The 13,786-nt window shown below is 40.1% G+C and overlaps 1 protein-coding gene across 2 annotated transcripts in view; it reads left to right on the top strand.

Annotated features, from left to right (window-relative positions):
* Positions 1-634: 634 nt before the first annotated feature.
* gabbr1a (gamma-aminobutyric acid (GABA) B receptor, 1a) overlaps positions 635-13,786 on the top strand; it is a 51,397-nt gene continuing 38,245 nt past the window's right edge. For both annotated transcript variants that reach the window (XM_086114167.1, XM_086114166.1), the window contains exons 1-6: positions 635-909; positions 3,409-3,495; positions 3,713-3,777; positions 4,787-4,925; positions 6,429-6,614; positions 9,045-9,062. In XM_086114167.1, coding sequence (XP_085970293.1) covers positions 873-909; positions 3,409-3,495; positions 3,713-3,777; positions 4,787-4,925; positions 6,429-6,614; positions 9,045-9,062 — 532 coding nt within the window. In that variant the 5' untranslated portion in view covers positions 635-872. The remainder of the gene's footprint in view (positions 910-3,408; positions 3,496-3,712; positions 3,778-4,786; positions 4,926-6,428; positions 6,615-9,044; positions 9,063-13,786) is intronic.

The raw sequence follows: 13,786 nt of genomic DNA, 5'->3' as shown, positions 1-13,786 counted from the left end.
AAAAAGACCAAGTTGGATGAAAGAAAAAGAAGATTAAAATGCGCGGGCTCCCGCAGCGGCTCCTCTTGTTTGTCTGTGCTGAACATACAGCATATTTGACAATAAAGTTGTACTTGATGCTTGAGATTATTGCCCGAAGTTTGGCACCAGCTAAAAATGCTAAACGCGGTAGTTATCAAAAAACGTAAAATTATATTCCGTAATGCTATATAACAACTTTATGCGGTTCTAACATTAAAAACGTTGTATCGAAATAAGTGTTGAAAAACAAACAGTACTTCAAAGTGAATGCCAATCGAACATACAAATTAATACAACTGAACTGCACTTTGTCAGTTTTGTGATTGTGATTGACCCGAGTGTTGTGTCTGCACTACATCTAGTGTAGTCCTTTGCGGCTTTATTCGTTAGGTCTTTTCGCATGTGCTTTAATTTAATACCGCTGCACCATGATGGCCTGCATGTACCCCCATGCACCCCTCGTTCTCCCTTGTCATATTCAACCTCACCAGTAGCACCTCGAACCCAACCCCCCCAAAAAACAAAACACTGCACTTGTTCCAAGATGGAGCCTAGACCTGATTTGTGCGCATGCGCGCGTCATCCTCCGGACGTCGACAGGGAATTTGCTCCAGATTGTAAGGGAGGGAGGAGGAGAGAAGAGGATGGGGCTTCTACCGCTTCGTCGCTGTATATAGTGCATGTCTGTCACATATATTTGGTAGCGATCCATCTTTTTGTGTCTATTCGCTTTTACCAGCTTGCTAAGTCCCCGTTTATGCACGCACGCGGACGTACAATAGTGGCGTGAAGCTCGACCCCCAAAAGCCAAGGAAGAGGAACGATAATGTACATTTGCACTGTGTAGTTTAATGTTTGTACTCGTTTTTTTTCCTTTTCAAAGTCAAGGTAAGTGCACTTTGCGTCACGAGCGTCCGTCGATATGTGTGTACGTTGTGTTTGTTATTTGACATAGTCGGGTTCGACTGATCCGCAGAATGATGCGTTTACGTACCATCAACACTGCTTAGCACACTCTCAACGTTTGGGCCAAGCTACAATGATGCATTTATGATCACGCGACGTTTGGGCCAAGTGAGAACGGGCTCGCTCGGTTCGGTTCGTGACTGGTCCAGGAGATTGTCTGTGGCAGCATACTCCCCGTGACCCCTCGCGCGCATTTTCGAGGCTTCACCGAGCCCAGAAGAACGCGCTTTTTCGTGGATCGCGCCTCTTCTGCTTCCGGCAGCTGGATGCTAGGTCGAGGCGAACCGAACCGAGCCTTCCCCAAGCAGCTTCCGGTGATAGCCAATTTCCGAGTGTCAGATTTACTTGATGTAAAAAGTTACTCGGGGTATTCTATATATTTGAGTCAGGTGTCTATTGATACATTACAGTTACAGAATGTAATTGATACAGTATTTTGTCACGATATTGTGATTGCAGGGTAATCAATGATTTTAACTGGTGTATAGACACTGCACTGTCAGAGCTGACAAGATCAATGTGGGTGACATGGCTCAGTGGTAGAGTGGTCATAACCAAGAGGTTGGTGGTTTGATCCTCACGTCAGAGTGTCCTTGAGCAGGATACTGAACCCGCAGTTTCTGATGCTGCCTCATCAGCGGGGTGAATGAGGAAACGCTCTTGACAAGTGACAGCCCAGTCACCAGTTCCGTTGCAAAGGCAAGTAACCACAGTAGAAAAAAAAATCAAACAAATAACAGTCCAAAAGCAATTAACTGAAGATTTAAGATGTACTTCCGGTGGCTGAGAAAGAACTGAGAAGACAAAAACCATAAGGACACATACTTAGACTTAAATTACCAACAGGTAAAAGGAGCTACAAGGTGCATTGAATCAAGCAATTCAATCAATTAGCGTTACCGTGCTGCTGCAGCCGCCCTTAAATAGCCGCTGATTATAATGGGTGACAGGTGTGTTGCCAAGGCACCGCCCACTCTATCTAATTTTAATTAAGAGAGACGTTTAATTCCATTAGCAGACTACTTACTGGTTTGTGAAGGATAACGGGCAGTGCCGGTGGGCGAGGGTTAAAATGTGAGTTGTAGATGGTTTGCATAAGAGTTTGAATATTTCAACAAGGAGGTGGGAAAGCTGGTGGCACGCACTTATGCGGCCTGCAGTGTTGTGGGGCAGAGACGGGGGGCCTTGTCCACGCTTCTCAAGCTTTAATTGCATTTCAAGCTTGAGGCCAGTTGACATGCACGCACACACTTACCGCGCATTTTGCTTTCATCTGGCCCAGTGTGTGATGTGCTGCTATTAATGACTCCCGGTGGGTTGACCCATTCTCTCGTCCTCACTTTCCATTCCGTCCTCCCTTCACTCCCACCCAACCCTTTTCGAGTGGGGTAGTGTCTACTTCCTGCACGCCTCCTTGTCAGCATAAGTCTAAAAATATTGTCGGCTTCCAGCAGAGTTTGTCTGTCTTCCACCGGTCGGCAAACCTCGCCACCATCTGTCTCCGGCACGGAGGTGTGTTTGTTCATTTTTTTTAGGTAGGCACAAATAAACAGTGCTCCCACACTTTATAGCATATTTTTCAGCAATTGTGTTTTATGGGTTTCTACAGTATGAGCTACTGGTAATTATTTGTACTTGAGGCTGCTCCCATTGAAAACGTGTAGCGTATTATGAATCGGAGGACACGATAACGGAAGCTGTACATCAAGCAAGAATAAAGAATTCCATCTCCAAAGCTTCATCAATTCGTGTCATCAGTTCCCATTGGTTATTTGTAGATTTAATCATTAAATTATACCATATATGTATGCATGTATAATATATATATATACAGCATGCGAACTTGGTGTCATTTGAAGTTTTACAAAGTTTATTATTCCAAAGTGCAAATGAGAAGCTATTTTTAATGTCTTTGTTGTGTGCGAGCGTGTGTGTGTTTCAGCATGCTCGTGGGACCACTGTCTCGATTCAAGTCTTTGGACTTTTTAACTACTTAGCATAATGTAGCATTTAGACTCTTAGTCGCTCTTCATGTGCCAACTTTGGAGCTTTATTGAATCATGACAGAAATTCAGGAATGTCAAGAAATCTAAGGAACACTAAAAATACCGGCGGTTATTAGCACACTTGGAGTACTGGAGATTCGGGTGTTGAGGTTTTAGCTGCAGTGGAAACACTCCCTAGAGTCCCAAAGAATCACGTGGGGAACAATGAAAAAGACTCAGAACTCCTTTGTGGCAGAATGAGAAATCCAGGAACACTTTGACAATTAGAAACACTTTGGGACCTTAAGGAAAACATCACAAGCTTTGGAATGTTGTAAACACTATGACTACTTTGTGTAAATGAATAAACAATTTTAAAATGACAATAATAATAACATATCATATAGGACCATTCACCCTCTGTTTTGTCTTCTAGGTGGAGTCATGATGGCGCTTTTGTTTCTACTGGTACTCCACATTCTACCATCTCTTGTTGTGCCCATACATAATTCATCAACTGGAGGTAATTTGTGCATGTGTGTGTGCGCGCGTGTGTGTGTGTGTGCGTGACTGTGCGTGGGATGATGGGAAGGAATGAAGTCCGTTGAGAGCACGATTTGTCAGCTAAATTGACCGTGTTTCATGTGTCGTGTTTTGCTGTAATTTATCAACCTCATCCAATGAAAGGCATATTTCCTCTGTCATTCGTTTTTCTTTTTTTTTTTTTTTCCCTATCCCAGGCTGTGCCATCATCCGGCCTCCGAGGGATGGAGGTATCCGCTACAGAGGCCTGACACAAGAGCAGGTGATAAGAAATACAATCAAAAACACAGTATATGCTTGTTTTATGATTGCACAAAATAACACTGAGAAAAGTAATTAACTTGTACAAGTGGTAGGGCGTTAAATGTCAGGATAAAGGTATGAGGATAAAAATCTCTGGTTCACATTGCATTCTTTTACAGAGTCACCCTAATATATCAGTAAATAAAAAAAATAATAGCATTTTGGGATACTGTGCATACAGAATTCACTTTTCATCTTTTTTTGTTTTTGTTTTTTTACGGTCTTATCGTGCATAATGGATTTACTTGATTTCACCCTCAAAATTCGACACCAAATATCCCATTAAAGATCAATTCAAAGTGAGTTTTCAAAGATGTTTTTAAAATGTATTTAAAAAATGGCGGTGTCCCACACAGATCAATACCAGAAACTCATACATTTGAGTGACACCCATCAATTTGAGAGTTTAAAGGATGAAGTCAACTAAAATATTTTCTTTACACTATGTTCCCTGCACCCCCAGCCGTCTAAACACAGCATTCTGATTAATATTGTATTTATGAAATATTAATTAAGCATTAAGCAGAAAAATCCACCCCTTTTATCCATCTCAGGGGGCTGCCGCTTTGCCACTTGCTCTCAAATGAAAATGATATGACAGTCTTTCAGGTCGCAGGTAACAACCGTCACGGCTCACCTGTTTTATGGGTTTGATCTTGTGACGTTGGCAAACTGAGTCCAGAGGTACTGTGACATGGATAAAAAAACACTTGATTATTCTGCGTAATTCATATTCTACAAATGCAGGAAATATTAATCGAGAATATCGTTTTTGGACCACTGGGGGCACAGCTTATTGAGGAAAAAGATCCCTTCACGCTATTGAGTTGTAGTGTCATTCAAATTCTGTTCACACAAAAACAACTCTGCAATGTTTTATTTTCCCTGGTTGCCACCATATGGCACTGTTTTGAGAGGACTTGAACGCATGAGGGATCTCCATGTAATTTTCATCACTGCCTTTGCAGATTCGTAGTGTTCAGATTTTACCGGTGGATTACGAGATTGAGTACATCTGCCGTGGGAACCGCGTGATTGTGGGGCCTAAAGTCAGGAAATGTTTACCCAACGGCACGTGGACAGACATGACGCAGCACAGCAGCTGTCGTGAGTACCCGAGTCTTTATTTGTATTCGGTATGGGGATGCGAAGGCTGCAATGGTTTTCTTTAAGTTTCAGCTTTAAACAAAATGGCACAAATTACAGCACATCTGTCATGACAGGACACACGAAAACATTCCATGCCTGAAAGTGAACAGGAAGTCTGCCATTTTTGTTTGAAACAGCCAGTTTGGGCTGATACACAAACAAGACACAACACGAAATTGAGTGGACATGAAAAAGTCTCAAGGAGCCATGTCGGAAATCAGAATGAAAATGAAGCATCTCACTCCCTCAAAACTCACTCAGGAGTGCTTTGTGGAAAGTAAGAAAATAAAGCTTTACTGAAACAAACTAAAAAACCTGGATCAAAAACATCCCTCAAGGTGGTAAAAAATAGACAGTCTTCCACTTAGTTATGTAAAAAAAAAAAAAAAAAAGCCAGTGTGAAATTTCTATTCAGGTCATATTTTGGGTGCAGCGATGCAATGAAATTCTTTGTTGATTTTTATTCTTGTATGTTCCTAATAAGAATTTCCAGAGTCCATTACATTCAAGTAATGCTTCTTTTTGCAAAAAATAGAAAACTGCAGATTAGGTGGCTTTCACAGAAAATTTGTTTACATGCCGGCGGGGAACAGTCTATACACACACACACACACACACACACACACACACACACACAAAGGAGATTTAAAAAAAAAGAACCCCTGCCGCCAGTTTCAAATAAGACTAACCAAAGCACACCGAGACTAAAATGTTCCAAATAATCTGTTAATGGTGCCTGTCACTTTAAGTGGGTCCCAAAATACATTTTATTGAGTTTCACACCAATGGGAAATCATTTTACAACTTATATTCATTTTTAGATGTTACTTTGACCGTGTGCTTTGGTAGCTATGTTAGCCTATTAGCTTTTCTTGCTCATTTAACTACCGATACCTGGTTTGGGTTTTGTTGTATCCACAGGACAATCACAGCTAACAATGCCAATTAATTGGTAAATTCTTTTCTTATATGATGTGATTTTAAATAATCTTAAAACATCTAACAAAGAATGTGGCTAATCTTAATGCTAAGCATCAGCATAGCAGTCACATTGAGTGTGTTAATTTAGGCGCTATTAGCATCTAGCAATATTCAATCCTTCAATCCAACAAATTAACCCAGATGTATTGGTTCGCTGTTATTATGGCTGCGAGGCGTCTAAAGATAAATAATGGTGAATCAGCACAAAATTAATGCTATTACTCACACAGCACTGGAGCTAAAAAGTGAATAGAGCATGTATGAAGATCATCTAAAAGTAAAATGATGCTAATGTTATGTAGCTATTGCTAACACACAACTAAAAATGCTCATAACAACGGCCTATTTGGGCAACTGCTTCAGATAATCAATGCTACGTGGAAAAGTATGTAAAGTGACATTTTAAGCTTGTAGCTGTTGTAGCTTGACTTGTTAGCCTCTTTAGCTGTGTGCTGCTAACACATGTGTTCTTTTTGTCAGTATTGCTCTGTCCTCGCGTGTGGACGTCTCTGGAGAACGGCCAGGTGACAGTGAGACCCCCAGGGCCCCCGGTTGAGGGCTCGGTTCTGCATTACCGCTGCCACAGTGGCTTCATTCTGGAGGGACGCAACGTCAGCCACTGCACCAAACTGGGAAAATGGGACGCTCCCAAGCCCATATGCCTCTGTGAGTAACACTATGACACGACCAAAGCAAACAAAAATTAAATACACAGCATCTGGAACAAGCACTTTTCATGCAGTTTTTGTCGGACCATCTAAATCCATAATGGAATAAAATACTTTTTTCCTCCAATTTTGGGTCCCCATGCACCTTCGCCCTTCAGATTACATGACCTCGATTTTGTTTGATTTTTTTTCTAATCTATCTATCGATCTGTCTGTCTGTCTGTCTGTCTGTCTGCCTGCCTGCCTGCCCCATGACTGAAATTAGATTGTCACAGCAGCAATATTCACAGTTACACCAAAATAGGAACAACCAACAGAACATAAGAAAAAAAAAATCCAAGACAGAGAGTTAAATGTGATGCTCGAGCCATTCCAACATCAATTGCAAACGGAACGTCTCTGAGTGACAGTGATATATGATGACTTAGTGATCAATTATACTTTGAAGTATACTATTAAGTATTTTGCATGCAAAAAATCTCTCAATACTCATTGCGTGTATGCTGGACATTGCACAGTGACGTCAGTATGAACAGAGGACAGTAAAGGAGTAATATATATATAAATGGTGTCAACAGTGTAAAGTGCGGACATTAATATGCATATTATTGATTGTACATGTGAAATACGTTTCCATTATAGCACATTGTCCTCAAGCATTTTCCTCACACCCAGTGAGTAATTATGTAATTTACTGACTTTACACTTACTTTACACTTTACTATGTAAGTGAATCGTGAATGGTGTAAAAGATGAACATGTGTCAGAGATGTTCGCTCGGACGATCGACAAAGGCTCGAACACAGGAACAGATTGTCTTTCTCTGCCAGCAGGAGGCACAGTTTTCAATGAAGGCACTCAGTGTGGGCTTCCCAACTGACACCTGACCTCTGCAACTTCTGCCGGTCTTTTTATTGATTGTATATGCAAATCACAAGAAACATCAGTTGCTTTTGTACATATCTCAGATCAGAATTGAATTTTGAGAAATTCAATTTTCACACCATTGTGTCACTTGTGCAAACCAAAAGCAGTTTCTCATTGCTTTGGAATAAGTTTCAAATGCTTTGGTACATCCACGCAAATGATTATATACAATACTTTCTGACTTTACCAGTTGCGTATGTCATGTTGGTCAAAATGTATTTTTATAGGTCTCAGTGGAATTGTATGACACCCCAGAACATTGTGGCACTACTTGATCATCTTGACACAAAAAATGGCTGAACCGGTTGTCATAACATGTCAAGCATATTTTTATACATTCGCCATAAGACTTTTTTTTACCTCAGGCAAATCTCAATTCATGAAGGGAAATGTGGCATCCCTGATACTGATGCTGACGCCTCAGCAGATATCAGACAAATTGATGGTACTTGTGATCATAGACTGGTAGAATATCTCCAACATCTTGCTGTACACATTGGAGCATCTGAGCATCGGGAAATATATTCTGCTCCTTCCCTTCGGGTAAATAGCATCCATGTCAGTGCTCCATTCCAGTCCAAGTTCAAGTGCACAATTTGCTCACATACGTGCAAATGAATGAGGATTTGGTGAAAGAAAGCCACAGTTTGCCAGCTGGTTATTAGGGTTGCCGTGGCAACCATTAAAGTTGCTATGGGAATCTGGTTTTAAAGAAAAAGCTCTGACAATGTGAAAGTAGGTTGCGTAATTCCGAACAGTTTGGAAACATGGCGGAGTGTTGTTGACATGTTCAATTTTGGGGAAAGCTTCGAGTGAACATTTCAAGGCCTTTGAGTCACAGCCTGATGTGCGGTGACCGTCAATCATCAATAAACAATAAATGATGGCGGATCTAATACTGGGTATTTACTGTGAGGATGCGATGAGTTTACGTAAAAGCAGCTACTGCCAAGGAGTTCTATTCCTCATGGGCACAATGACACCGTTTATTTGAATTGTGGTTGTACTCTGCATCAAGTCATCTTTTTTATATTATACTGTAATTCAACCTGAAGCATAAAAACCATCATGCATAGTAAACATTAGGAAGAAAGGTCAGACATATTTTTTCCACGTCTCAGTTAAAATAGGACAGTTTGTGAGGAGTATGTTTTTGTAAGCTTTTGTGAAATTGTTAATTATTATCATTTTATATTTCAGCATTATAACCTACGAACCCCTCAATTTCCATTTTTAATCCCAAAACGAGTTGTGTAAAACAACAAATAGACTTTTCCTGTACTTTGAAACAATGATTCAATTTCATCATATCAGACAGGCTATGAACACATTTTGATCCAAACAATTACTATGAGGATGTTCTTGGGCTATGTCAAAACTGTATGTGTGCACTGAAGATGAACAGCATGTACAAACGTATCTGTCATGACCGTGTTGTCATTGCTTTTTTTCTTTTAACATGCCCCCCCCACCCCCTTTTTTATGCTTCTGTCTTCCGAAGACGACAAAAACAACACAGGTAAGACACATTCCATTGTAATAAATTACAGTACTATTATTCATCTTTGTTGCCGATTTGAAGAACCAAGATCAACAGAACGGATAGAAATTATCCACAAAGTCCAACAAAAGGCCCGCCCACAGGCGTATTTTGGAGAACGCTATGTACGCGGCGTTTAAATAGTGTGAATCATCCTCTTGTCAGTTAAAGATAACCGCCACCTCGCACAATAAAAATAACCACAATAACGACAATTCACATTCTGTGTTTCATTACTTTACGCCGGTAACAGACACACAGTCGACTCAATTTTAGAGCTGTAATGTTGTTTATTGACCACAAGAGGGCAGCAAAGTTTTTTTGAAGCTCTCCTGATTTGTGCACCAGGGAGCAGCGTGGTCTTTAAAAAAAGCCGACATCTAATGTCTAAAGCCTTTTAAACAAACGAGTTCTCATTCTTTTTGAAGAGAAATCCCTCAAATAATATCTGTCATTCTTTAAAAAAAACATTTTCCTTATGAATTATTTTTGAATTGTAGTAATTTAGTTGATTTAACTCCTCAGTTGTTCATAAATGTTTTTATTGTTCTGTTGGCCGCACGGTGGGCGACTGCTGAGCACCTCCGCCTCACAGTGCAGAGGTGCAGGGTTCAATTCTGGCTTCGGCCTTCCTGTGTGGAGTTTGCATGTTCTCCCTGTGCCTGGTTGGGTTTTGTCTGGGTACTCCGGTGTCCTCCCACATTCCAAAAACACGCATGGCAAGTTGATTGGGCACTCCAAATTTTCCCTAGGTGTGATTGTGAGCGTGAATAGTTGTTCTTCTACGTGTGCCCTGCGATTGGCTGGCAATCAGTTCTGCCCGAAGACAGCTTGGATAGGCTGCGGCACACCCGCGGCCCTCGTGAGGATAAGCGAATTAGAAAATGGATGATGGATGGACAGATATTGTCTTGTTTGATGAGAATCGTCGTTGTACGTAACTTAAGATATTCACTCTGAAGATGATTTTAATGTGAGCATTTAAAGCTGGAAAGGAGAACTACTGTGACGTCATGTTCTTTATTCTTTGAAATAAATTGCCATGACCGCAATATTATTTTTTAACTTCTGAAAGTCCTCTTTTGATGACTTCACCTCAAATAGTCACTCACTCTTGAGGTTGTATGACAAGTAAAATATTTTACTCATGAAAAAAAAGATACTTTTGATGTTTCCCCTCCTCCAACGCATCTCATACCAATGATCAGCTCTGCAGGAGCCTGCTCATTGGAATGAGGTGTGTTGGAGGAGGGAAACATCTAAAACATCCCGGAAAGCGGCACTCGAGGATCGAGGTTTGAGACCCTTGATTTAAAGTGATTCTTTTCTTCCTCAAATACTTACTGCCCGTTTTGTTTAATACCAACATTTAAAGCTGTTAAATAATTTTTTTTAACCTAAAAATTAAAAAAAGAAATGTTGGTAAATAATAAAAATAAATGATGACGTTTCTAATATGAGAGCACTACCTCCAAATCCCTTATAGCAAAGAACAGTAGTTTCATTGGGGGTCATACTTAAGTGTGTACATGACAATGTAGACATTAGTGATATTGAGTACCTCCCCCAGGGAGCGTTGTAAAATGGTGGTTAAGTGCCGCGAGGATGAGGACCATTAACTTTGCTCATCACTAAGCTAATTGTCATTCTCCAGCTTGATGGAGATTGGGTGTCTTCATGAGATTGCCGCTAATTGCCTTGCGGAGGCAGGCGATGGAGAACGGGAATTGTCGCCATTTGAAATGTGACAGACTCGGAAGCAATTTCCCATTCTTTGTGGATTATTTCTTGTGCTGCTGTTTATTTCTGTTGTGCGAGGTGGCAGTTATTTTTGGAATTTTAGTCTGAATATGATGAATCTAATACCATAATTGCGTGAATGAACAGGTGACAAAAATGCCCCCCCCCCAAAAATTTTTTTTTTGGCCCTGTGGATTATTTCGAGCTGTTGTGTTTATTTCTATTGGTTATCATGTAAAAAAACAGGAAAGATATTCACAATAAATTTTGTCACGCATACATTGTGCAAATGATCGCATGAACGAGGATGTCGTGAACTACCTTTTGACGCTGTGGATGACTTCTAGTTGTGTTTATTTCTTTTCTACAAGGTAGTGATTGCATTGCATAACTGTAACACCATTTATGTTTGTGCGTTACAGAATTTGCCAAAGAGGTTTTTTTTTAACTGTGTTGATCATTTCTAGTCATTGTTATCATTTATAGTTCTGTTTTTTTTTTGTTGTTGTTGTAGTTTTTTTTTTTTTTGTGTGTAATTGTTTGTCCCGGCGTAAAGCCAAGAGGCAGACAGGAGCCGGTTACGGGTATTAACCTTTCTCCCGCTGAGGTGGCAGTAAGTGGGTGGAGGTGGTGCGCTCGGGGGTGGGAGGTGGCGGAGAGATGCAAAGATGAATGCTTGCAATTTGCGGAAATAGATTTCTCGCATCTCTGAGCAACTCTGATGGTTAGTTTGCAGGACGATGCAAAAAAAACAACAACATCATGGATTGTTGTTTTTATCGGCGGCTAACAGTACAGGGTCAGTACACACAGATGGCTTGTGGGAGAGTTTGCTTTAGTATAACATAACTCATCTTGCAAAAAAATTCCAGAGTACTCCAAAGGCTCCTCAACTATTTGGATCGGAGAGCTCGGGGGAAAAAAACCATTGGTTAACTTGAGTAAGCTGACAACAAGATTGAAAGTGTAAATACTAATAATGAAATCATATTTGCACAGCCCGGAGTAGTCGATTTTCTGAGTAGTCAATGGAATAGTCGATTATGAAAAGATTAGTCAATGACAGCCCAATATTCAGAGGTTGAGATGAGTTGAGAATTTAGTGCCTTATGCATGAATTGTCCCCCTTCACACATACAAGGTGCAAAGCTCGAGATAATTCCAACCTTTAAAAGAACCGTCCAGGCTACCATCTATCCCACCGGGGGTCTTAAAAACAGAAACAGACACACGCGTAGAGCGAGCTCCAGTTGAGCTGCACATAAAGTTCAGCGCTGAATAATTGATGGGTGATCGGACGGTCGCACGAGGAAGGCAAATGCCAGACAATGACAATCGCCTCCATAGCACAGACACTCGGATAATGGCACTTGGGAAAACCCGGCGTCCTCGTATCACACTCACTCAGTTAGCGAAGTAAGTCATTTTTAAAGGACGCAGTTTTGTAATGGAGGACATAGGTGTAAAGTCGGAGTAGGGGAAAGCTGAACCAAAAATGAAATCACAGTTGGGTACATGCCGTGGTTTACTTTGGCTACAGTTTCAATCGCTTTTAAAACGAAACATAAAAAAATTGCCGGTAGTAAATTCTCAAATTAAAGAAAAATTCCGTACTGTATGCAGTCACTTCAATATTTTCATTTTAGGAAAGTGTACCCCCAAACGGTTTATCTTCTTTTCAAAGTAATGTATACTGTACAATTAAAATTAAAAATAGTCATGCCTTGAGACTCTAATGAGGACAACCACGATAGAAAATGGATGGATGGATGGACGGAAGGGATGTCTTGTGGTGTTCCACAAGGATTACTAATAGATACTCTGATATTGGGATACCATCACTTAAGGGCTAAAGATGATTTGTCTTTGTGATAACAGTGCGTGCTACACTAAAGTGTAATTACAAATCCTCTACAGAAGATGGGAGTGGCACTCTCATTTCATGTTTTTTTTAAGTTCAGGCAAATTGATGAAGATCAAATGTTACAAACTAAAAATCAATGTTAAGTTATTCTATGTTGCAAGTTGATCAACATTTGTTTTCTTTGTTTTATGTAACTTTAATAAGGATATAATGTTATGCAGAGGTGTATTTATAACAATTAAAACATAATTAGAATTTTTTTTGCGGACAATACCCAGCGTGAACCTTAAAACCAATCTTGTTATTTTTTGCCATACCATCATACCCTACTTACCCTGTATTTGAAAGTTGGTATATTAGGAGTGATTGTGTGTTGTGTTGTTTGGTTTTTAATTAATTCACTTTTCCAAAGCAGAGTTATGCATATTGCCAGACGTTTTTTTCTGTAACAATACAATCACTGAACTTATCAAAAGAAATAGTATACTCATCTTTTACTTGAAGAAAAGAAAAAATGTGTTCTAGCTTTTTCTATTCTTTAGTAATCAACAGTCAAACATGGTTTGGTTTCACCACAACCATTTTTTTTAACCACAAGCCAAGAGGAGCTTTTTGTGAAAAGAAACATGTTGAACAGAACAGTACTTGGACAACAACTTTATTTCTTTTGTGACACCCCACTCTTTAAAACAACAAAGGGATTTTGATGTCAAAATAACAATTTATTTCGCCACCCTGATTTAACTCCTCATCTTTTTCTTCTACTGAAAAGCGTTGGTTGATTTTCGAATCCAAAGCGATGCATCTACAGAGATCAGCTCGTCATTACAGTGCTGTATATCACAGAAAAGCTGGCCGAGACCCTCTTCCACGCCTCCCTGCTGAAAAAAGAAACATACTTGACAAATATATTCATCGATGGCAAGAAATGGTTGAATTCAAGTTGATGAACAAACACGTCCACGGCAGCACATTAGTTCATAACACTTTCTGTGAGGTTGTTTGTTAGCATTGCATCCTTATGTTGCACACTGCTGACATCAACCAACCCCCCAAAACCGGAAAAGGAATCTAAAATGTGATCAAATTAAGTTAGACT

The sequence above is a fragment of the Hippocampus guttulatus genome, chromosome 6 (assembly GCF_054856545.1).
Source record: "Hippocampus guttulatus isolate MCC_2025c chromosome 6, RoL_Hgut_1.0, whole genome shotgun sequence".
Classification (NCBI taxonomy): domain Eukaryota; kingdom Metazoa; phylum Chordata; class Actinopteri; order Syngnathiformes; family Syngnathidae; genus Hippocampus; species Hippocampus guttulatus.
The sequence above is the reverse complement of the archived record's forward strand: the minus strand, read 5'-3'. Positions and strand labels throughout refer to the sequence as shown.